The 26719-nt window shown below is 36.1% G+C and overlaps 1 protein-coding gene and 1 long non-coding RNA gene across 2 annotated transcripts; one reads left to right on the top strand and one right to left on the bottom strand.

Annotated features, from left to right (window-relative positions):
• Positions 1–385: 385 nt before the first annotated feature.
• On the bottom strand, positions 386–25368 carry LOC116718726 (consortin). Its single transcript, XM_032560936.1, is given in 15 exon segments — positions 386–4251; positions 5195–5348; positions 6569–6733; positions 8204–8629; positions 8631–8746; positions 10844–10910; positions 11107–11128; positions 13586–13667; positions 13864–13950; positions 16599–16629; positions 18760–19373; positions 22258–22638; positions 22936–22999; positions 24590–24686; positions 24770–25368. Coding segments are annotated over 13 exon segments (2364 nt in total). The 5' UTR covers positions 22946–22999; positions 24590–24686; positions 24770–25368; the 3' UTR covers positions 386–4042.
• Positions 15205–18545, top strand: LOC116718796 (uncharacterized). The gene is made up of 2 exons (XR_004338992.1): positions 15205–15299; positions 16942–18545. It is a non-coding gene; the product is annotated as an uncharacterized LOC116718796 (long non-coding RNA).
• Positions 25369–26719: the final 1351 nt, after the last annotated feature.

The following is a 26719-nucleotide window of genomic DNA, read 5'->3' on the forward strand; positions in this document are numbered from 1 at the left end:
TTAATTCTGATCACTATTGCTTTAATAGGAAAGCCCATTTCCACCACTCTGATGAAAAAAAAACAACATTTCTCCTAATTATGACTGAGCAATCTCATAATTATAATCTCATAATTATGAACTACACCTTTTTATTTAAATTATTTTTTCACATAATGCCATGAAACACACTGAAGGAAGAATCAGGAAGCACATCAATGAAGAATACAACTTAAATTCCTTTGAGTAACTTGATAAATATTCATTCATTCATTGTGTCTGAGATCACTGCAACTCCTGTTATGTTTTGTGGACAGCATATTATTATTTCTAGACGGGATCTAAGTTGCTAAAAACTCTTAATTCGTGCACAATAAACTTTTTTAGAAAAAAATGCAACACAAGCTCCCAAAGAAAACAGATTTTAATGAGACATGATAAAGAAAACTTGTTTTATAAAACCAAATTTACAACTCAGGGAAAAAAGTCAGTTCATAAAATGATGCATGAAAATTGTTCGTCAGAGCAGTGATACACTTAAAAAAAGAAATAAAAACAGGTACAATACTTTCAGATGGAGCAAAAACACTTGAATAATTTAACAATTTCCGTGCAGATGATAAAGACAGCATTGGTAGAAACTCACAGGGTTTAAATCATATATATATATATGTAAGGAAAAATAGGGCAGAAGAAACAAATCAGCCAAAAAAACAAAAATATAAAACAAACTACGCCAGACATCTGAAGAGTTCGAACACAAACCACAGGATGGGTCTGCCTTTTTAAAACCATTTAAAACTATTTCCCTTGTATCATAAATAATTACAAATCATCTGAAAGGTTAAATAAAAGTTGTGTTTTTATGATTGTCATCTGAACCAGCAGCTGACATGTGCAAATGAAAACATCAATGCATCAACGACTCGTTAAATCCAGTTAAATCCTCAAACAAATGATCAGGCTTTACGGAGATAAACATAATACTGTTTTATCCTTAAAGGGAAAATATCATCATAGTTTAGAGGCTGAAAATATATTTTAAAAATATAAATTCAATTTGGCCTTTCCGTGACTTTTCAAAGCGGGTGAATAAATTTAAAACAGTTTTTCTGAAACAACAAGAGCCTAAAACAGGAAGGCTTTACCAAATATGGATGATGATGTAACGTCACAACATTCAGGCTTGGCAGTTTGGTAGAAACTAGTTACATTTAGTTTTTGGGGAAAAATACTTTAAAGAGTAGTTTTACTCTGCTGTACTTTTTACTTTTACTTGAGTAATTTCAGAATGAAGTATCTCTACTCTTACCTGAGTAAAATTTCTGAATAAACTTCACTGAATAAAGACCAAGTTTGTTTTAACCAAACCAGACACAGATCTGTAGTTTTTATTCAAGTTTAATCAGTTTTATAACGAAAGAAATTAATTTGGTAAAATGTTTCTTTTGCCTTATTTTGTAACTAGGTTTTTTTATATGAATTTATTTCATTTTAGTCCATAAAATAAATTGTTTTCATAGATTTATATTTTGATCCATCTAAAGATGTATATTTTAAATATTAAATTACTGATGCTTTGATCAGTAACTCAATACTCGACTTTTACCAAATACTTTTTTACTCTTGAATGGCTACTTTTACTTTTGCCTGGTTAAAAATATGCTGAAGTCGTGTCAATCTATTTTAATACATAATTTAAACAAACAGCGCCACCCTTCGGTTTGGCCAAAGAATTGCATCTTTAAATTTCCGCTGCTCTGCTTTTGAATGGACAGAAGAAAAAAAACATTTATTTGGACTCCTGAAGATAAATTAGATTTATTTTTAGTTTTTCTGGTTATTCAGATTTTTGAATGTGACATTGTCTTTGTTTTTTTAAAGAATAATAATTATTATAATAGTGGTTCGTTTATAATAACTTCTGGATAAATTGCAGCCACTTCTTTCTTAGATTTTTTAAAATATTGTTTATTTCCTTTTAGCTCTTCTTCCAGTTTATTTTTAAAGTCTGTTTGGCTGTGAACACAACAGTTTGACCTCAGTCACACAAAATAAGTCTAGATTTTGCTATAATTACTTTTTTCTTGGGATATTTTTAACCAGACTCTACTTTTGCCTGGTTAGAAATATGTCAAAGTCGTGCTACTCTATTTTCTTGGCCTTCAGCACCAATTAAAGAGAAAAGTTAAAGGACAGAAGAAAATCACTGGGGCTAAAGTTAAGTATTGTCTTGGCTTTTGGTATTTTTGTCAATTTTATAATTGTTGTATTATTTTTACTAAACTGAAATGTTATTTTCTATATCATCATTTATATACTTGTGATGTTGTGAAGCATTTGCTCTGCTGAGGCTGTAGTAAATGTGCAATATAAATAAACTTTGAGTAAAATGTTTGGTACTCTGCCCAGCTCTGGTAACAGCAAAGAAAGCAAACTTTAACAAGGTTTATTATGTGCAGCTTCTTGTTTTTTCTCTTTCATATTTTGGACATTGCAATCATGGAAATGACCCTGAAAACAAAAGTTAAATAATAGACGATATGAGCCCTTTAAGTAAAGATTAGAGAAACATTCATATTCCCTCTTTTACAGATGTTTGTCCACTTTTCTATGAGATTTGAGGATTTCCACGGGTATTTTTTGTTAATTTATCCTCCGCAAAACCAAAGAAAGCAATGCAATTCATTGCAAAAATGAATTTACGCCTTAAAATCGAATCGAAAGAGGCTAGTAGGCTACATAATCACCTCAACGAGACAAAACTAAGGTTTACAAAGACAATAAATAAAGAACAAAATCTGTGTTATATATGGAAGACCAAGTGGTGGAAAGTCATTCTGATTTCCTAAAATTATTTTTGGGAAAATCTACCAGAACAAACCGGATGTTTTAGCGGATTAATTCCCAGAATTCCCTGAAAGAACAAACACACAGGCAGATAGAGCTTCATGTGGTCCTGCATCGATTATCTACACCAAGTAAATAACGTTAACAATATATATTTTTTTGTTTCTCATCGATAAAACATTTCATATTTTGACACAAACACTTAAGTAGTTCATGAGTTTTCTGTTGAAGTGGTCTGTGCAAACGAACGGCTGTCTGACGATGTCAACTCCTAACAGAAAGAAATGCGTGTAGAAATATTGCAAAATCTTCAAAAATATTTTCTTAAAAAGTACCGTTCTCATGTGCAACATGATAGACAATCATTTGACAGCATGTACAGATGTGCACCGTTTTCTCTACGTTTTAAATATGCTACACAAAACCAGATCCTGCTCAGTGAAACTCAAGAGAGTTAAAACATGCCGCCGAGTCGGATCAAGCAGCAGGGAGCTGCTCATTGCAAACGCAACGAAAAAGTCAAAATAAGTTATTTCACACCATTTTTAATTTTTTTTTCACCAACGTAGAACAAATAAAACATGATTGTACGCCATTAGCAATTCACGGATGGTAAATAATAAAATTTCACGATGATTTTTAAAGATGTCTCATAGCAAAGTTCATAATTAAGCTCCAAACATTCATTTGGATTTTTAAGATACACTTAGGACAAAGTGATTTCATTCAAAGTAGCAGACAGATGCAAAGATTTATCTCTCAAGTTACATTTTCTGTCTTTTAAAAAAAACTACAGTAAAAGCAACACCTTTCGTTGCACAAATTACAAAACACTTAATGAGATTAAATCAGACATTATGTTACGCATTCGTTGGTAAATTCGTTTGAAGCTGAGGTATTAAACTTCTCTCAGCAACATTTGTGCACATAAGACTTTTAATTTTGACGGACAAAGTAAGAAAGCTGACAGATTTTCTGTCGTACAAAAATTAAGACACCACAAGTTAAGTATTTTAGTTTTTCTTCAGAATTCTCCGTGAACGGAGCATCTGAAACATGTTTTTTAAAAGTGCACTGGAATTGTGTTCGCAGAGCGTCGACATTGCGCGTTTGAAAACGCCAAATGCATCCGAAGGAGACGACTAGCCACTCAATAAATGGCAGTAAGCTCTTCACGAGGAACGTTACCTCAACACCCATCAGGGGATTTCTGCTACAACCCGGAGGAATACCAGTGCTGCAGCCGGGTTATCCCCCGACGGAGCTGGCCGAAGTAAAAGTCTGCGTTTCTGGAGAAGTCCTGGCAGACGGAGGACTGGGCGTCCCCCAGAGCGCAGTAGAGGGCGGTGCCGCCGACACTGATGACGACGGTAACCAGACAGAGGAGGAAGAGCAGCAGACAGGAGTCGCCACCGCCAACTTCTACACAGAAAAACAAACAATAAAATAAAATCACATGCAGATAGAGATGAGTTGTTGACCATCACTCTGCAGCCGGGGGGTCAAACTATCATATGTCAGAAATATTTGATAAAACTTAAGCAATAAATCAATTAATTTCATGATAAATTAAAACAAACTCATACATTTTTCTGTTTTCTCTCTTTCCCCCAAAAGCTGATGATAAAACTCTTCAGTCTGGTGTTTTGGTCTCAAATAGACATATTTTTTTAAATTTTGTTAACATAATTCAGTTTATTTGTTGTTTATTTAGTTTCTTTATTTTTGATATTTAAAATGTCTTCCTGTTCCAGTGATGAATGTTAATCAGAATCTAAAGTTTATTGATCTTTAAGAACCTATTACCTGAAAATTGTCTCAAAACAACAATATTATAGTTTACCACAATAACGTCCGGGACAATTTATCATCCAATAAAACAGGTCTAATAAAACTCGTTAAACTGTTGAAATATTGATAAATAGCTGTCTCTGAATTCAATACGTTATTTGTAAAATTAAATAATATGGAACATCTTTTCACAATTGTGATTTTTGGTAATGAATATTGCAGATTTTGTTGTGCTAATTCAGAAATATCTTCAATATATGCACTTATGCACGTTGTTAAAAGTGACTTTTTCTTACTCTCCACATCAATCACGGACTTTAACTTGACTTCAAGTAAGGCAGTGGCAGCAGTGGAGCAAAAGGAAGACATACTGCCACCTGCAGGTGGGAGTTAGTCACTTAAACCCAACATTATTGAACATTTTTGCATAAAAACATTTATACATTAGCACAAAAAAGGCGGGCATTTGTTGATTTTGCAGAATACCAAAGTAACATCTGCTTCCACTTAGTGATAATTCACAATGTTGTTTTCCTTTATTAGTGATTTTAAGAAAATAAATTGAGTAACATACCATGGTCATAGGTATCATCAGAAACTTTGAAGCGGACGCGTCTCTTGGCGGTGGGTTTGTCCCGTGTGGGTTCTGGGTCAGCAGACGCGGTCAGGCTGTCCACATACACACTTTGCTTCTTCAAGATGGAGACAAGTCCAGCGGCGGGGGACATCTGAGACGCACCGCAACAGACAAAAAGATAAGACATTTTACAGCAGAGACGTTACCAGGCATAAACAAACAACAGAAAGGATTCCAACTCCTTAAAACTTGATAATTAAATGACTGCATCACACAGCCCGGTTCTGGAATATGGACCTTTTAATGAACCGGACCATCTTCCCTGTGAAACAAGTTATGGCTCACAATAAGTGGACTTTGACGACAGATGAACTTTGACCTGATCACGCCAGAGCATCTCAGTCAGTCCAACTGTGGCTCACATTATGTAATAATGACACCAGTCAGCAATTTAAAACCATTTTCAACTCATTTAGAGAGCAATGAGAACCTGAGATATTAAACCTTAAACTAGAACAGTAAAAAAAGATGAAATAAAATGTTTTAAAAAGACACATTTTAGTCCTGCACTTTAAGAGTCTCTCTAAATAAAGCAACTGTCTGAAAACGTTAATCTAACTGCTTTACATCTAAAACACATGTTAGATTAGAGTTAGAAAGTCTGGAATAATTTAAATGCGATTCATTATGTATCCTTGAAAAGGCTAGTTTAGGTCTATGGGCAATGAAAAACATGTTTATTACATGCGCAAAAATCATTGTTGGGTAATGAGATACTAGTTTCTCCAACCAAACATCTTTGAAAAGCAGAAGTGGAGACATCTGCACAACCAACAAGAATGCAGTCAGTGGTTTCTGAATGGTAAGTCAACCACAAAACACGTTTTTTCTAGCGGTCATTGCACAGCGCACGCAGTGGTAAAACCAGCTGACCAAACAGGATGAAGCTCTGTTTGGGTTGCTAGGTGATGGCCAGAACTCTGCTGGGGTTGCTAGGTAACAGGCTGGACTTCGCTAGTGCCTGCTGATTTGTGACGTTAGATTCAGAAGGTTTTTGAAACATCTAATTTTCCAGACACCAAAAAAAACATTTACTTTTTGCCAAAACCAGCTGGATGGGTTTTTCCTTCAGCACTTGGGCTGTTTTCAGAAGCACTTGAGGTCCAAATGGAATGACAAAAACATGCAAAATGTGAATTATGTATGACAAGTCCCATCTAAAGAAGACGTGTCTTTTACAGGAGGAGGGACAGATCCAGGAAGAACCTTTAAAACATAATAAACTGATAATTTTCACCTCAATCTTCTGCTATGTTTTGAGAGCATCATACTAAATAAAAATAATTTAAAAAATTACAGAAAAACAGTCACCTCCTCCACCGTGATGAGCTTCGCCATTTCGTCCAGGGAAGGAGCTCTCCTGATGAAGTCGTAGTCCTCCTCTTCCTCCCTCTCCTCTGGATATTGTTCTTGCTGCTCCAAATCGGCCTCCTGGGAAGGGAGCGCCTCCTCGCTCAGGCAGCTCTCAGAGTCCTCCTGCATTCATCATGGTAACCTATAGATTTTCTATTTTGCCCCATTTTATTCAGATAATTTTTAGCTCTACCTGCTTGTCAGGGCTGAAACTATTAATCAAATTAATCATGATGCATCGATTATTAAAATAATCGTCAACTAGTACTTGATTAACCATTAATTGGAGTATTCAGACTCAAAAAAAAGTGTATTTGTTAAATGAGCAACATAGTAAGAAAGGTAATAATTAAGCCAAAACTGTACAAAAATACCATACATTTTGCATTTAAGATAACCCCATAAATTTGTTCTATCCAGTGTGACTTTGTAGAAAAAACAAAGAAAATCTCCTATTAGGCACATTTTGTTAATCTAATTATTAATCGATTAATTCAGAAAACAATCAACAGATCAGTTCTACACTCTGATGTTAGGTTTATCAGAAAGAGTTGAGCTGGTCACATGTTGATGATATAAGTGTTTTTTAGCTGCAGATGTTTGCTAAATGACCAACCGTTCACTAAAGAAATGCTGTGTTGCTGCATTTTAGTCAATAAAATGTGTATTTTGTTATTGTAATGTATCTTTTAAAGTATTTATAATATAAAAACGGCTTAAATTAAGGTAATTGAGGTAATAACACTACACTGCGAAGAGTTCCACAAACATACTGAAAATAAATTTAATGTAAACAATCAAATGTGAAACTTTGCAGACAAAAACCTGCTGTCTATACCATCGGCAGCCATTAAGGAAAAGATTAAAACCAGAACCACCTACTATCGTCCATAAGATTTTTGTTAAGGAAAACATTTATTTTTTCCTCCAAGTTGAAAACATACAACTTAAGCTGTAATTTAGGGCTGAAAAGATTATCTGCCTCGAAGCTTCGTTACATTACGTTTTATTATTTAGCGCACTGTGTGATTATTTGTGTTGCGCAGCGCTCTCACTTCCACCTATGAGTTGTTGATGAAAGGTAAGTGTTAGCAAAACGTTTTACAAATGTCTTTGTGAGCCTTGCTCTTTATGATTAAATTGAATATAATTTCTATTTTTGTATAATTTTTCTCCAGGTTAACGTAAAAAGTGAGCTGTTATTGTTACTGTTACTAATGAATGTGATGGAAATCTGTCTAAATAAAAAAATAATTTGAAAATAATAAAAGGCTTAAATGTAAAATCTGAGGCCTATTGCTTACTTTAACTGAGTTGTTATAACAGTGCAAATATATTATTATTGACATTCTTACAGTGTTTTACTAAAAGGTTTCTAAAACAGTAATTAGTCTGTAACAACGTCAATAAAAACACCTCAATGATTCATCTCTTGTTTCAGGAGAAATGCAGCAGCATAAATCATTTAGGGTGTGCATAAAATACAGACACTGCGAACACAGCAGGGATCCACACCCTAACCGCATACTAAACTGAAAAGTGCATTAACTTTAGTTTGTTTCATGACCATATATGGAAGAATAAATGATATACCTGAGTGTCCTGGTAAAGGTGTAGCTTCTCTCTGTGCAGCTGCAGCTCTGCCCCACTGACCAGAGTCTCCACTGTGGGAGCTTCCTGACTCAAAAGAGCATCCAGCTCGCTCTGCTTCTCCTCGTCGTCGTCCTCCGTCCCCTCGTCTTCCATCTCCAGAGCCTCTGCTGCCTCCTCCACCTCACTCCCGTCCTCCTCCTCCTCCTCCTCTTCCTCTTCCTCCTTCGCCTCTGCTTCCCGAGCCGGACCTAAATCTTTCTCCAGCTGCTCTGCGGGGCTGGAGCGATCCATTCGCTCAGCTGCGGAGGGGTGCAGCCCGTTTCCCCGACTTGAAGTGGCGCGCTCTCCCCCTCCCTTCGCCTCTCTGCCGTCAGCTTGCCTTCGAGTCTGATCGGAACCATAAGACGTCCTCTGTGAGTTTCCATTCAGGGGGTTTCCGGTCCGTTTCAGGTGAACTGAGCCTTTTAATCAAATTGTCGGAAAGCGCAGGAGGACAGGACGAATCCTCGTCTCTCTGCTCCATCCTTCCTTTAACCTGATGGGCTGCAGGAAAAAACAGAAACGTTATCCATGTATAAACGCTGACATGCAAACTGCCAGCAAATAATACTGTACTTAAGATCATTTAAAAAGCATATTTTCATATTTCAACAACAAACAAAAATGCTGTGTGTAAATATTTGTAAACATAGTGTTCTCCTCTAAAGTTTATTTATTTATATTTAATGTCTGTACACTGTAAACCTGTGAAACAGAGGTAAATTATGCACATACACTCAGGATTTAAATTTTAAACACCTTTGCTATATTTTTAAGAAATGCTCACAGATTCATATTTTTTATTTATTTATTTATTTTCAATTAAAAAAATTTATTTCCAAACAACATGAAGAAAATGTGTTTCATCTGTTCACAAAGAGTAAAACAATCTTTTACAATCTCTTTTCAGTTCGTTATATTAATCCTGTATAAAAATCCGGTATTCTTTTTTTTGTCTTAGTAAAATGGAAAAAAAGAAGAAATAAAAAACATGTTGAAACAACTCTTCAATATAGTAAAACAAATGATTTAAACGGAACAGAGTAAAACTCCTATTTGTTACGGAAACCTAGTGGTCTTGGAATAGGCCACTGACCTGGTATGATCACCTCACCTGTAGACTAAAAAACAAAGTTTTAAAGAGGCAGTATTATGTATTTTACAGGCATATTATATCAGAATTAAGTAGCTATGTTACATTCAGTTGTAAAATTGCTATATATATCAAATATAACTAAAAAGAAATTTGACTTCATATTTGAAATTGGGTTGCTGTCTCTTTAAAAACTCCTGCTCTTTCTGAAACTCCGCCTTCAGGAAGTCGTCACAACATGGCTCCTCTCCTTTGATTTTCCCAGCTTCACTGAGAAACAGCTTCTATAATGAGCTCAGCTGATACACAGTTAAATATTGTGTCAGTGCACTGTAAAACATTTGAAGGTGGTTTAACTTGAAAATGAAAGTCCACCTGCTGAAAACGCAACTTAAGACAACAAGAAAATTGTTTTGGTTTTTACTCAGAAATTGAAGTTCATCACGTTGATTTAACAACAAGAGACAAGGTGACTAAAAAATGCTTTTTTGAGTTTATTAATCTTGAATTGTGAGTTTTAACTTTATGCTGCAATTTAAACCAAAGTAATTATTTCAAGGAAATATGCAAGACAAAAAAACTGCCCTCACCTGGTTAAAGAGCCACAATTCTCTATTATTTTCACTCACAATATCAAGTTAATAATAATAATTATTAAAATTATTGTATCAAATTTCTGTTCAGAAACATTTAGTGTGAACAGGACATTATCCTCAAGCATTAAAATAAACATTTGTCTTAATAAAACACAAGAGTCAGATCAACATAACGCACCTTCCATCTCAGGATACAAAAACAGCCGCTAAGCATTCTGGGAAATTGTTCCCACTCCTGTCTTTTTCTTCTTTTAGTTTTTTAAGTGCTAACTTAAAAACTCTAGTTTATTCAACTTTTAAAATAAAAGTTAACACAGCTGACTGCTGTAAGTTTATCTTTCACAGACTCAAACATTTAGGTTCAAAACCTAAAACTCGCTAAATTTATTTAACTTAAAGAGCAGAAGACAGTAGACACAACTAAACGTGGCTCAAATGTTTTACAGTGTGGCAGGTAAAACAGAGGGAAACCACAAATATCTACGTCTAAACTGTTTGCTAAAAGAATATGGACGACATAAAGGAATATTTTAACAAATATCCTCCGTCCTCTTTTCCATCAGTTTGAACCTCTGACCTCAGGAAGCCGTTACAGCTTCACTCTGGCAACTAAGAAAATCTATAAGAAGTGAATTATTCCCAGTGCAAGAACTACTATTCACCAAACTAAATAACTACACTTACCTATGGTATGAAAAGTGATTTATTCTATGCACAAATGGTTGACATTGTGATTGCATGAATGTGATTTATTTTATTATTCACGATGATGCGCTGCTTTGCGTTTCACATAAAGTACATTTATAGTTTCCACTTCTCACAAAATGTGACAAACTCCAAACCGTATGAACATCTTATGTTAATAAAAAAACACAAAAAACTACAAAGAATTCTTAAAATGTAAGCACTTACTTGAGATACATGAAGGGCGGGAAACCCCTCTGCCAAACTGAAGGCTCAAATTGTCCAAAAGAGCAACCTGAACACATATTCACATATTTGTTAAGTTATATTAAAGCATCTAAATGCGTTTAATTTTAGAGTCTCTGACAAAACAAAGAAAAGTAGTCTCAAAAATGAATAACTATTAGTAACTTGTGAGGTGGTCAACAGAGACGTGTAACTTTGTGAAACACGTAAAGAGACAGAAACAATGCAAACTGAAAATGTCTTACCTCAGCATCTCGTGCCCTCGGTCTGTAAACGGGAGAGAGAGAGAATCAGAGGGCTGAGCGGACAGAAGGTCCGTCTTGGTTTTAGTGAAAGAAGACGCAGAAGATGTGTGAACCGTCTCTGCTCTCCCAATCTAATATTAGCCTGAACACATTTCCCTGGCTAATAAAACCTGTGTGTGCTGGCTGTGTGTGTTTCTAAAATGTGATGGGAGGTCTGGGGACTCACAGTAACATCATGGAGTAAAAAAAGTTTATTTAAACTACTGAAAACAGTTTAAACTACCTGTAACTATATAGAGGCATAAACTGGAGGGAGAGTTTGGATTATAGTGTCTAGAAAAAGAGTGGAAGTTAAGGAAATGTCCTATGAAGGTAAGGACATACAACTCGGTCTGTGCGTGCGCGTGTTGGGATGTGTGTGTGGGTGTGTGGGTGTGTGGGTGTGTGTGTGTGTGTGCGTGTTGGTGTGTGTGTGTGTGCGTGCGTGGGGGTGGGGGTGCGTGCGTGCAGGGGTTTGTGTGTGTGTGAAACCTTAGTGGTGCAGAGGCTCAAATGTCTGAAAGTGCAGCAGCAGCAGCAGAGGTCAAGGGACATATGGTTTACCCATCACTTCATTACTCATCACATTTTTGTATTTATGTCACTCAAATAGACTCACATCACATCACATCACAGATTTTACACAACACACAGCTGTGATACGCAGAGGAGCCAAAACATTTACTTAGGTAGGACTAGAACTACTTTGACATATTTTTACTCAAGTAAAAGTAAAAAGTAGCCATCCAGGAAATTACTCAAGTAAGAATAAAAAAGTATTTGGTAAAAAGTACTGAGTAACTGATCAGAGTATCAATCATTTAATATTTAAAAATTACATCATCAGACAGACCAAAATATGAAGTTAAATGGAAATTTTTGTATTTTAAAGAACAAAAGTAATAAAATCAGGGAAAAGAAAATATTTCCAAATCGTTTTCTTTCAATAAAAAAAACTTGTGAAACTTTAACAAAAACTGCAGGTGTGTGTCTGTATCTGGTGAATTTCTGGTTAAAACATGATTGTTTTTTATTCAGTGTGAAGAAAATCCAGACATTTTACTCAAGTAAGAGTAGAAATACTTCTACATTTTTTAGTCAAGTTAAAGTAAAAAGCCATTTGGTAAAAGGTTTACCCAAGTACTGAGTAGCTGATCAAATTATCAATCATTTAATATTTAAAATTACCATAATCAGATAAACCAAATTTTAACATCAAGCAGACATGTTGGTATTTTAAGGCTAAAATGACAATATCTTACATTAGTAACTGAAAAAAATCAGGTAAAATAAAATTTTTACAAATCAAATTATGGAACTTTAACAAAAACTGCAGGTGTGTGTCTTTTTGGTTAAAACATGCTTATTTTTCATTCAGTGGGTAGAGAATCCACAAATTTTACTCAAATAAAACTGCTTAAGTAAAAGTAAAAAGTACAGGGTAGTGAAAATACTCCTAAAAAGTTTGTTTTTCTTTTCAAAAAAGTTACTCAAGCAAATGTAATCAAGTAAATGAAAGTTCACTAGTGAACTCTGGTGATCCGGAATAGATGTGCGTCAAAAAACAACATTAATTAACATTAATCCTGAACTTGTCCAAGATGTTAAACAACTTATTTCTCATAAACAAGATCTACTGTGAAAATCATCAGTGTCAAAACCTGAATATTATTTCTATGTATCTTTTTCAAGTTATTATGGTGGGTTTAAAGAATAAAAATATTGTTGACTGGTGTTATTTCTGTCATTAATTACAAGAGGCGTCTTGAAATGATTTCCCTTTTCACAAAACTCTTCAGTACATCTTCTGCTCATTCTGCAAACTTTACAGTGTTAATAGAGAATATATTAATCTGTGGTGTCCAGACTTTCTACCAAAATTATAAAACTGAATGTGTTTGCAGTAAAAATCTTAGAAAAGAAAAAGTATTTTGTTTTTATTTTCATGTGATTTGAGGCAAACAATATTTTAAAGAAACACTGCACTGATATATCTATATAGAATAATATGTAAATAACTGTAGAAATGAAACATAAAAGAGTCTTGAGTGTTTTCCTTATAAAAAGAAATGCATATGATTTCCTTTTCTTGATCTAGAATTTTATTTGCTAATTCTTATAAAAGATCAGAATAAGGTCAATATTTTCCTAAAAATACATACTTTACCCAGTTAAGTTAAAGTAAAGCTGCTTTATGTTTATGGTTGTACTCTATGAACAAATAAGATAAAAGAAAAAAGTACGTCTTATTAAAAAAAAAAAGAGAAAAACTTTATGTTTACTCAAACTTTTTTATTTACAGAAGATTTATTTATTTATGTGAATCATTAAAAAAATCAATCTGTATCAACTGCTTTTGCTGGCAGGCCAAATTTCTTGCACTTTGGAGAGCCTGACTCAACATTTCATATAATGAATCCATAAAAACACGCAGGCTTACCTGGAGTGTGTCTGGCAGATGTGTTTCAGAGAGTCCAGGTGTGTGGCTGCCAGCTCAGGGGGCGATCCTCCACAGTGACTCACTGCGATGGAAAGAGTTCAAATGAAAGTGTGACACTCTAGATTTAACATTTGAGCACATGGTAAGTGATTTGTGGTAAATCAACACTGAACATGTTAATAATATACTTTGAAAATGATGCTCATATATATATATACAGTATATATACTGTATATATATATATATATATATATTGAGAGAAGTGTGCTGTGTGTTACCCCACTGCTGTTGAAGTGCATTCAGGTTTTCCAACACTCTCTGGTGGTAAAGCTGCTCTAGCTGGATAAACAACAACGCTCGCTGGTCTGAGAAGCTAAAGTCAAGAATTAAACACACATGAACCAAAAACAGAATGACCTGCTACATTCTTCCATGATAAAAACCTGACATAGATCTTGAATTAACATTAATTCTTTGGATTTTGGTTGTAATAATCCAGACTTCATTGTGCTTTTTTTTAAAATTATTGTTTAATGTAGCTGGTACCCTGCTGCCTGTAGAGCAGGGGTGTCAAACTCCAGTCCTCGAGGGCCGCAGTCCTGCAACTTTTAGATGTGCCTCTGCTGCACCACACCTGAACAGAATAATTAGGTCATTAGCAAGGCTCTGGAGAACTGATCTACACAAGGAGGAGGTAATTAAGCCATTTCATTCTAGTGCTTTGTACCAGTGGCACATCTAAAAACTGCAGGACAGCGGCCCTCGAGGACTGGAGTTTGACACCTGTGCTGTAGAGGAATACCAATGTAAAGCAGTGCATAAATGTTCCAAAAGAGGGTGCTGTTGTTTTCTGTAATTGCTGGCACTACCACAATTCCGACGTGTTTGTCCTGCCGGGGACACCGTAGCACAGGGGATTTCTGCGCGCGAACTGCCGTACTCTTTACAGTGTGTTTACTGCCTGTAAGGTAAGCAGCAGCTCTGCTAGCTCGGTGTAACATATACAGTATATTAATATACCGATCCATTTCTGTTTGTTCAGTTTGCCTGTTAAGTATAAATTACATTTTGTTTTGGTGATGTTTGATTATTTTGTAAAAAGAAAAACGATTGAATGCTGACAGTGTGTTTACTGCCTGTAAGGTGAACAAAATAAACGCGCCAAAGTCTCCCCACAACGAGGAGCCGCCTGTCTGATTCCTCTCCTGCACGGAACACATCCCACCCTCACACAAACACAACGCAGAGTCCATTGGGTGTCTTCCAGCAGCTGCAGGGTTAAAGAGGGAAAGCCTGGGTTACACCAACAACACGAACAAGATAACCTAAAGAAAATTCAGGAGAAACTAGAGCTGCACGATGTTAAAAATCACACAACAGTGGTGTGATTATGGAAGATTGACCTTTAGCAAGTGACGTCACGCTCTCCAGAACTCCGCCCGCTCCGCCATGACGGACGTCAAAACAACCTATGCACTCCTGTAAAGCCTGTCAAAAAACAGACATGTGGTGGCTTTGATTTAGTTGATTTCACTTTAAAAATGGTCACAGGGATGCTGCGAGGTCGACTACACAAACAGACAAGGATAGAAATCAAACTTGTCATTTTATTGCAGTGAGGAAATATGGCAGCGACAGATAGCAGCTGTCAATCATAATGACTGTCAGCCCTCGGTTTAACAATCGCGGATTTGCAGTGAACACTTTTTACAAGGTAAGAAGATTAACGTTCATAAACCTTATAAGTAAGTATGATTAGAAAGATATTAAATATCGCATTATGGAAAAGGTACGTGTCTAAACATTGGTAACTATGGAAACAACGCCCCGCCGTCATGTAGGTAGCCTAGCATGTGTGGAGAAAACTGGTTAGCATCTTGTTTTTTGTACGTTTTTAAGGGTTCTTCTGTGTAAAGGGAAACACCGTTCATGACTTAATGATATAACTCATGTGTGTGAAATCGGGTAATGTCGGTAATTTGATCAACACATCAGCAGGGAGGAGGTAAGGGTCGGTTTCTAAGCTAGCTGTTTCCAACTTTTGTAAATACTGTCGTCAACGTATAACGAAATGAGAGGCTGCAGAGTAGTTTTAAGTCGTACAGCGGGGTGACCGGGTGAGAGGAAGAAGAAACACACAGGCAGGAGAACAGATGACGGGGGCCTGAAGTCTCATGTTTATGGATATGAGCAGCCAAAACACAAGCCTTCTTTGAAACAGCTCAATGCTTCCTCTCACTAACTTACGCTCTATAGATTCATTGCAGCTAAGCTTGGATAAGCTTTTCTCTCATGCATTCATGTGTTCACACCCACTGGCTTTCCCTCTGATGACGGTAAACGCTGTGAATACACTTCTCCTTTCATCATTCTTTCCTGTCATTAAATGTTATTCTTTGTTAGCCTTCCCGCATCATGCATATTGTAGAATTAGGCTTTATAAAGCCGAACGACAAAATTGTCCCAGAAATTATTGAGATACGCGATAATATTGTCATTTTGAGACCATTTTCAACTAATATAATAATAATAACAGCTTATTAATGCAAATATGGCCAGTCAAAGATAAAAAAATATATATATTTTAAAGAATATTTAACACTAGAACGTTTCCATTTCCAAAATAAACAAAGAAACCAAATCAAAGTCATTAAAACTGATCAAGAAGTTACAGTAACCAAAATTGCACCTTAAAAACAATAGTCATTGAGCTTAGACAAGGAAAACAAGTAAAAGTGGCAGATAGTGCAAACTAGCTGCATACAGGGTGTTAAATGTGTGCAGTATTTCTCAAAAATGGCAACTACTCAACAATATTAAAATGAAGCATCTCTTTAAAGATTATTGTCCAATTTATTATGCATTTAATCGATTTATTGCTTATCGTGACAGGTTTACCCATAACTTCAAATAAATAGCAACAAAATTATTATTCTGCTCATTTTCTATCTACTATAGTAATACTAAAATACTTCAATGACAAAACAAAAGCATGTACACATAACAAGGATACAGTCTTTCTGAAGGACGAAGGCCTCGGCGATCTGAAGGGAAAGAGAGGACCGAGTTTAAAAATGTTTTTATCTGATCAGCCGTCACAGAGACCAGAACACGTTTTCACAAAAGATCATTGACGTGGAACAACGTCAAGAAGTAAAGACGGAGAGAAAGAAAGGCAGTGATATAGAAGATAAGAGCACTACAGGAAACTGAGCTAACTTCTATCTAAGAAATAAAAATCATGATGTAGCAGGAACAGCGTTATTTTGTTTTCCAGAGAATGAATTGTAAATAAGACAGATGAATAATTACAGAGAAAAACGAGAGACCGTGTAATACCCTGTACCTCTTTTCAGCGAGCGTGGCGTTCATGTCGCCCAGCTGATCTCAGAACAAGAGCAGCGTGTGTGAGAGCGAAGAGCGAGGAAGAGGAGGAGGAGGAGGAAGCATAAGGCCATCGCATGTCAAATGAAGTCAGGGCGGTGACGACTGCTTGGCTTTTTAGGTAGCCTACTGGGATCAGAAACTGCTTCAGGCTGCTTTCTGTTCTGCCTGGTAAGTTTTTTAAAGCATTTAAATTTAGTTCATACCACATTAATAAACTGCTGCATCTAAATCCCACAGTTTGAGTTTTTTGACAGCAGTAAAATCAGAACTTTTTGTAGTTCATGGGATGATGCATACATGCAATTCCAGTTAAAATGGAGAATGTTTACAGCCAGCTTGTTTTAAAGTTTCAATTATTGTGTGTTTGTAGTTCTATCATGATGCAGATCTAAAACCTGACTGAATGATAACTGTTTAAGTTGGTTAAGAATAATCCAAAAATGTGTGTCAACTGATTAGTTGCAGAACTAAAATAAAATAACAGCATGCACAAATAATAAGAATATCAATTAGAGTAGAATTTTACATTCTTCAGAAACAAAAAACATTACACTTTTTTTTTAATTCTCAGTGACCAAATGACGTCGCAGCCAGGATGTGACAACAAGCTCAATTCAAACGTTGTGCTGCCTTCTTGTCAGGCGTCTTCCTCCATTGCACCGACGCTCTTATTTAATCTGGAAGCCAGCGCAGGTCAAGTGTTCGCTGTCAAACTGACAAACATTAACCTGCCTCAGAACGTACGAGTTCAGTCACGCAGCTCCGTGAGCGAGACTGAAACTAACAGAGAACCTGAGGGTGAGCACCGAGTGTGAGTTTTAATGAAGTGTGCATCTGGCTCCTGAACATGCCAGCAGAAACACCCCGGCCCCAGGGTGCAAAGTGCCATCCTGAGGTCGTCTGGATGAGTAGCAGCCCTCTAAATGCTCGTGTGAAAGCATCGGTTTGAATAGACGAGGCTGGCAGAAAGCCAGCATAACACGTTGGAAAGACGCCTTTATATGGGAAATGCCCAGTTCAAAGTGTCTATAGGCCACCTAATATGATTCATTCAACAAGTTACTAGAGATTCATGGGCTTTGCAAAACATGTTCATTACCACAAAATAATTCTTGGATAATAAGATTTCAGTCTGCTCAGTTCTGCCTATTTTGAGATCTTTTCAGAAGGAGCTCATTTTAGGGCCTCTGTCACTTTAAATCCAAAGAAGCAGCTGCTGGCCACGCCCCAAATTCAACATTTACACTCACACAAGAAATAGCTGCAAAATGATGCGTATTTATACAACCGTACATCTTTGAAAAGCAGAAGTGAAGCCTCCTGCTCAACCAAAAAGAATGCAGCAAGTGGTTTCTTGGGAAGTTCACAACAAAACATTTGTCTTTTCCAGGAGTCATTGTACAGGGCATGCAGCGGTAAAACCAGCTGACCAAACATGCTGGTGCTCAGCTTGTGTTGCTAGGCAACGGGGCTGGGCTAGGTAATGGCGCAGTACCCAACGAATGTGACTTACCAATCTGGAGGTTTTTAAAACGTCTCATTTTCCAGACACCAAAAAACATCAAAATATTGCCATAAAACTGTCTGGGTGTTTTTTAAACTTTTTTCCAGACACCAAAAAACATCAAAATATTGCCATAAAACTGTCTGGGTGTTTTTTAAACTGTTGGGCTGTTTCTCAGATGCAGCTCAGGTGCCCAGTGTGGAGGCACTAAAAAACGTGCTACATATGAATTTTGCAAAATAGGTCCCATTTAACATAGAGCAGGCGAAACACAAAAGATTACCTGGTGAAGGTACTGAGGAAGGTGGGCATCATCATCTCTTTCTGCCATCTGTTCCAGAGACGCTAGGAGAGTTGGGCTTAAAGCAGACCCTGTTGACGAGGTCGAGACTGAAGAATAATCAGCAACTGGACTGGAGGTAAACTGTTCCTGATTTGAGGACATGGCTGTGGTATGACTCCCTGTAGTGAAGGCATAGGGCTCTCTGTTGGTGACCGGTCCAGTACTTGAGCTGCTGGTCACTCCAGTCAAAGCAGGCCCACAGTTGGAGACGGGATCCTTGAAAGAGGTAAGCTGTTCTGGACAGGAGTCTTTTAATGTTGCATCAGAGGCAACTGTGTTACATCTGGTCCCAGAAGAGCCGTCAAGCTGAGTGTCTGAGGTTACACCCACCGACTCTGTGGAAAATGCAGCCGCTTGACTGCAGATGGCCGACTCTACTGCGGCTGAGTCCAACCCAGAGCTGGTGGAATAGGAAATGACTTCCTCTCCGCTTTGACTCAGTTCCAGTGAATTAATGGGATGTAAAGTTTCTGGACTGATGACTGGGATAACGGGGGATGGAGGCTCTGGACTGGTCCCGGGGCTGAAGGGAAATGGAGTTTCCAACAGACTGCCTGCAGAGGAAAACACAGGTAGACGTCACCACAGAAGACACACAGACACAAGAAACTAGAGCATAACATGGTTAAAGCAGGAAGTAGAGAGAATACAACAATTAAATGCAACAAGAACATTACAAAGGCAACAAATATTGAATTTTTAAAGCGGAATGGTTAACAAAAATGTTGTTAGTTCTTGTACTTTATCCAGAAGGAATAAAAAAATTAACATTTTGATAGTGGCTCTCACTTGGTGTGTAGAGCCCAGCACCACAGTAAAGGTGTTGTCAAGGTTCAATGTTATGATTATAATGAGATCAGTGTTGATTTACCTACATATATACTAAAGAGTGTTGGTAAAGAAAGCTTAATTTTAAGAGACAGGCACTTTTGTTTTAATTAATTGCATAAATCAAAATAAGCTTGATAAATTAAATTTTCTCGTCTCTCTCTTGCCTTCTACAAAGACTGGATGACAAAAGTCTTCAATCTGGTGCTTTGTCTCAATGGAAACTTCAGAAGTCCAGTTTTATTGTTTCAGGTGTTATGTTTATTTATTTTCCAGAATTAAACGTTGATTAGAAATTAAAGTTTATTGATCTTTGACAGGGTGTACTTGCATTATTAAACTGATGCATTTCATTATGTCACTTGAAAACATTCTCAAAACAGCAATATTTTCATTGATCAAAATAACTTCTGGGTCAACTTATCATCCAGCAAAACGTGTTATAGGCCTTATTGTGTTTCCGTTACAGTCAAAAGATGTACATTTCCTCTAACTTCACATACCCAATTAACCCCTAAAAAGCCAAGGTTTCCTTATTGACTTCAGTAAATAGGTACTATCTTCAAAAACCTGCTGTGTTGATTCCTATTCTTGTTTTCTGCCCTCTGCTGGAAGATGTCAGTACTACAGGTTTCATACATTTTCGTACTATTTTTGGAGTTTAAACCCAACTAATTAACTTTAATTATAGCCCTGAGCCAGAAGAAAACCTGACATATTATTTAAAACAAGATTTTACTAGCTTTTGTTTTTAGACCACACTTTGAGTAAACAATGCAACGTCTCCTGCTTTTAGTTTTTGTTTAACATATTACGACTCTAATTTATCGCTTGTTGACAGAGTCAAGCGCAGATCATCTGGGATGTGTGATTGATGAGAGCTGAGCGAGGTGGGGCTGCATATCGTGCACTGCACCACATGTAATAGAGTCCAATGAACTTCTGCACCTTACTTTCTTTCTTTCCTCAACAGAATAAGCTGTCAAATCTTCTATTTAGACAATAATAAGTAGATTAACACAACTTTATATCGTGCATTCTCGTTTGGTTTCTCTGTGTTGTATGTATTGTAGATTATTAAACGCGCCACATAACATGCAGAAAGAACATAGACTGAGATTTGAACCCTGAACCTGCTTGCTGCAAGAAAACAGTGTCCAAGTTGCACCTTCAAAAAAGCACATTTTATGAAGTACTGAATGGTGACCGATATTTTAAAATAGTATAGAAAAACTGCTCAGTTTTTGTTAATAAATGTTGATGTTTTAGGTGTACAAGTACATTTTATCAGTTGATTTTTCTATAGATTTCTTGATTTAATGTACTTTAGATACCAAAATAAAATCTGCAATGCATTCAGCATAATTTAGATGTGAATTATTATTTCAGTAGCTGAATATATTTAATGATTTATTCAATATAATAATGAAAAATATTAATATTAAGATATTTTGTCAAAAGTTAATGAAGCTCACCCAAATTTACACATCTGGATAAACCAGTTTTATCCTGATGTGACTGACACCCTGGTGAAGCTAATACTGGTGAGCCATTTAGTGTCAGATTTTAAGGTCAAACATAACTCCTCCTGCAGTTCTTTATTGTAAAAACACAAAAACTCACTCGGTTATGACAGCTTTGCTCTGGTGAGTGATTGCCACTGCGTCCCAGAATGTGTAAATGTGCAGAGCTCACCACAGCAGCAGATATGTGGGAGTGTCAGATAGCATGAGGGAATGCAGAAGGAATCCTGCATGCTCAAAGCTGAAGTAATGTTTCAGGTTTTATTTTTCTTTACATGATTTCAAAGTTATTTCTGCAAAACCTTTTTCTTACACTTTCAACCTGCTGCTTCCCATTTTACGATTTATTAACCATATGCCGGTATGTGTTTTCTACTTGTATGAATAATTGCTTGTTTGTAAAGATTACACTGGGTTACAAAAAATTTTTTTTGGAAGTTGTATGTGTTGTTTTCAATCTGAATTAGGACTATTTTTGCAGCTGCTGAATCCAAAAATAAAAAATGTTCTCATTCTGGCCAGGTTTTATTCTAATTTGATTTAGAGAAATCAGATCTTTTGACTAAATTGATAAAATTTCTGTGACATTATCAGTTCATTTCCGTTAATGTTTATCATCCAAAAAAGTTTTAGAAGAAAAAAAATTGTTTTCTAACAGAGTGCAGGGTTTCCCCCAGAAAACCTTCTACGGCCGATGCTCGGGGCGTTAGGGCAGTCATCCAGCCGGCCGCCATGTTTTTGAGTTTAAAAGTGCTTAAAATTAACAGAAACTTTGATATTATGACTTGATAGTTGTCGCTATTGGTAGATTAATACCTAAACACCAACTATAAAAAAAGGTAATACTTCAAAAATAAAATAAAATAAATAAGCAATGCTAAGCCTGGTGGGGACACAAATAAAGTCTGGTGACCCGCCAGGCTTATAATACACTGTGGGAAACCCTGGAGTGTATTAATTAAATGTTGGATTTATGTCAATTGAAAAACCCCAGACAATTTTTTGGCTGTTGACCATTGTTATTTAAAAAACTAAAAAGACGCGGATAGGTTCAAAACGACGATCAGCATGAACGTTTGAGCAGTACCTGTCTCCGAATAAGAGGAATCAGTCATCAGATTGTCTGGAGATTGGCAGCATATCAAAGAACTTGACGCCTCAGATTCGTCCTCCTCTTCTTCCTTCATCACTTCATCCACATCTTCCTCCTGATCCACGTCTCTGCTTCCTAGTGAGTATCCCCCTATCCCCGTTTCCTCCTCCTTCTCATTGTTATCAGGAGAGGGTTTCTGGACGAGGCTGCATGTTCCTCCCTCATCGTTTTGGGGAAGAGGGAGCGTTTGTGCCAGCGTCTCATTGAGGTTTTGCATTTGGGCGGTGAGGGCCTCCGAGTTTGACAAGTTGTCACAGAGATCAAAGCCGTCAACGTGAACTTGTGACATCGCGTTGCCCTCCATCTCAAACAGACCTGAGGATCAAAAGATTGAATCAGCTGGGTACAGAAAAGAACAGAAATACATTTAAAGAAGAAAGAAATCTGATTTGACAGAAAGAGAGGGACTCATTTTCCTTTGTACATTATTTAAAGACTGTCTGTTGCAACTTGAGACAACAGCAACCACAGCATCGCTAAAATGCTGCCAAAACAACCTCCCCTGTTCTCGGCTGCTATTTCCTCTCTAAATCACATGTAATTACTACTCTACAATGGTTCTGAACTTTTATTCAACCATATATCTTGTAAGGAGACATAAAAAGTAACCACCATGATCCATTGGCTTCTGCAGTGAGGAACCAGTGACCGCAGTCCGGGAAGCCTCTCTTCAGGCCTGCAGAGACGACAAAAACAAGACTAAACAACCCGACTTCAGACAAAGCTTAAACATGGCCGACAGGGTTTGAGTCGATTTAGACAGAAAAGAGGGAAAACAACATGTGAAACGAGTGTTGCATCATTCCCAAGCTGTCAAATGAACCAGAAGAACCAGAATCTCTTAGAACCAGAAGAGATTTTCAACATGAAGTTATAGTCCAACTTTTTCTTTTGTCTTAAACCTGCATGACTGCAGCTTTCTTCCAGCTGATTTTAACTTTTAACTGGTAAAGATCAGTTTTTACTGTCAAACATACACTCTGCAGCATAAGAAACCAATTACGCTCAGAGGAATCACACTGCAAAAACACTAAATCTTACCAAGTATTTTTGTCTAATTTCCAGTGCAAATATCTTAGTACATTTTAAATAAGACAAAACTAACTTATAAGTAACTCTTCACCAATTTCTAAGAGCTTATTTTAAGTAAATAATTCCCTAATATTGATGAAAAAGTGCTAGCTGAAAGTGAAATAACCTGGCAGTGAAACTAGTACTTTTTCATCAATATTAAGGAATTATTTACTTAAAACAAACTCATATTTCTTGCTGAAAACTTGTAAGTTAGTTTTGTCTTATTTCAAGTGTGGTAAGATTTTTATTTTTTATTTTTTTGCAGTGTAATCAACTTTAAAGTTATGAGTTTCACAACTTTTGTTTTTAAGACATAGAAATCAAAGTTTTAGCTTTTTTTGTTCTGTCAGTTTTTACATTTACTGGACATTAAATTATGAAACATTTTTCTCAAGTTCAATTCAGCAGTGTGGAAAATATTTAATTCACATTTTAGGAAACATTATGATTAACTTTAATTAATTCAGTTTTAAAATATATAAATTAATATAACTTAATAACCCAACATGAATTATGACTGACAAATTATGATTAAAGATTTAAAAAACAAAGATTTGATTGGGTGAAATACCAATAAAGGACATGATTTTAAAATAATTTAATCTAAAATTACACTTTATATATAGAGAGATAATGGAAAAAGGAATCAGGCTCAACTATATTTCCATTAAAAATTGTCTTTATCTTCTCATTCATCCAGAAATGGAAAATTATTTATTATATTTTCTGGACTACACCACAATCCTGGAAACTCTATGGGAAATGTTCCTTTGTTGAAAATCTGGAATAAATAAATAAATAAACCTGGATTACACAAAATCAAGAAAATTATGAACATCTAGTTCAGGAAACCCTCTTAGAAAAACAGTGTCTTCAGTCAGAGGCTTCTTCAAATTCACTGTAACACAGACTACTACAGGAGATCTGTGCTACCAACATCCATCATCTTCATCAAGAATAAATGAAGAATTTGACTTAACATGAATAACAACATTTAATTTCCCTCTGTGATCAATAAAAGTATTTTTAATTGAATACAGGTTAACGAACAGGTAAATCAACGTAAAGCGCAAATCAGTATTATGCAATAGCAGTTTTTTCTTCACTTTTACTGCCTTGCTTCTGTTTACAGTTGACTCAGCAACAGTCAAGACTGACACAACCAGATTAACCACTTTAAGCTTTCACCAACCCCTAGAGCTGTCCTTCAACAACTGGTCCGAACCCAGACTTCAGACTGGAACTGGTTAGGCCATTTCTTAAAAATCAACTTTTAGGTGGCAAAAGTACTGAAAATGAAAAGGAGATAAAGACATAAATTAAAATCAAGTTCAGGAGGAGGCTCAATATTAAAAACAATCCAAAATCTCACCCAACACGCAGATTCAGGTTAATTACAGCCGATCTCAGAGGAACAGAGCTGTCCCAGTTTTCTGCAGCTTATTCCATCTACAGGGAGGTGAGCGCACATAACGCGCTGTGACCACCTATGTTTCATAAGCAGATAATATTTTAACAAGAGACAACACCCTATGAATGAAACGACTGTTTGCTTTTCCTCACCTTTTAAAAGAAACGGACAAACTGAACATGGCTCCAGTCTGTGAATGATCCAACAAACCCACCGAGACAAACAACTATGACATTTAGGTTTTTCGCTCCAGCAACCTCAAGATCACAATCACAGACGCTATTCTGACCCGTTTTCAGAGTTTCTCTGTTCTGCAGGATCTGATCGTCAAACGATCCTCTCCCACAGAGACATCCGTCTCCAAACATCCATCGTCTTTTCTTTATAATCAGTGTCCTCACCCCACAGGAGGCCATGAATAATACACGACACAAGAAGACACAAGCAGACAGTGGCTTTCAGCCAAAAGAGGATAAATATCCCAAGCTGATGCTAAAACTCACCTAATAAAAACTGAAATAACATGTAACATTAACTTGGTGGAGTGGGTTTACCACCAAGAGAAACAGAAAAACATGAAATTAGGAGAGCAAAAAACAAAGTTTGATGAGTTATGTTTAAATATTCTTAAAATGAGGTAAGTTAGCTAAACTTTCAAAACATATTCATGTCAAAAGTTTTGTCATTTGCAAGAGCTTAACTCGTTTTAAAATGATACAGTGCTCATAAGCTAAAGACTAAGAGAGGAAAAGTTTTTAAAAATTATGAATACATTAGCAGCAGCTAAAAAAAAAAAAGCATATGCTAAAATATCAATTTATCTGATTTTTAGCAGAGATACTCTGTACCAAGGGCTGCACAATATATTATCATCGCCTTGTCACTAGTTGTGTTTCCATTGACAATTGTGCAAATTAGGATTATGAAAATTAATGTGCTTAACAGAAAAACAGCAATTTTTAAAAAAAAACAAAACTTTTTTTAATGAAAAGGGTTTTTGTGCTAGGATGAAGTGGTGAATCAAAATTTGTATAATTTGCAAAAGTGCAATGGAAACATTTTTTTTATCATAATGTTACTACTGGCAGAAATGACAAAGATGATGACACAGCATCTTTTTGATGACTTATTGCATTAACAAACGTATTCAAATGTGATTTTAATTGTATCTCTTATTTAATGGAAATGCCACAATTGCAATTTTTTTTTTTTAATTAGTGGAATATAAACAAAGTTTTGTGCACATTCATAATGGAAACACAACCATGGGTAATATGCATATTGCAAAGAACTGCCCAGACTGTAATAAGTAATGGCTAATTTTTTTTAGCTTCCATGCATTAAAGCTCTGTGTGCTATTAATATATTTGTAACACTTGCTGTTTAATGCAGAATAAAAATGTTTTACAAGAGAAAGAGGGAGCAAATTGATTAATTTATTTAAAAAAAATACAACTAAGCCCAAAACTCTTTGCTATAAAACCTTATTGAGTTGGAAATAATGGATAAAATTGTGCTCTAGTAGCTGGATAAACTACTCACAAATCAACCAAAAGCAGGAATGTATAAAAAAAAATGTAATTATTTATTGCATGTCATATCGTCATAGTAACTTTCACCAATATTATTGCATATTTTCCTAATACTGTACTGCCCTATTATTAACATGACTAATAAAACTTTTGTTAAGTCTGTTGGTTTTGGTGTCCCACCAACATCTGGCGCTCTTTACAAAACCCTCGGGGTGCGCCCCTGGCATTTTGCCTTCATTCAGCGAAATCTTCCAGGTTGCTATAAAAGCCTTGAACTCTGCAGTTGAACTATCCCAATCAGTTGGGTGGAGCGCTGATGTTGGCTACAGTTCAGATCTTCTAAACCACAGTAATGAATAACACCTTATGTCCATATTTT

The sequence above is a fragment of the Xiphophorus hellerii genome, chromosome 4 (assembly GCF_003331165.1).
Source record: "Xiphophorus hellerii strain 12219 chromosome 4, Xiphophorus_hellerii-4.1, whole genome shotgun sequence".
Taxonomy (NCBI): Eukaryota; Metazoa; Chordata; class Actinopteri; order Cyprinodontiformes; family Poeciliidae; genus Xiphophorus; species Xiphophorus hellerii.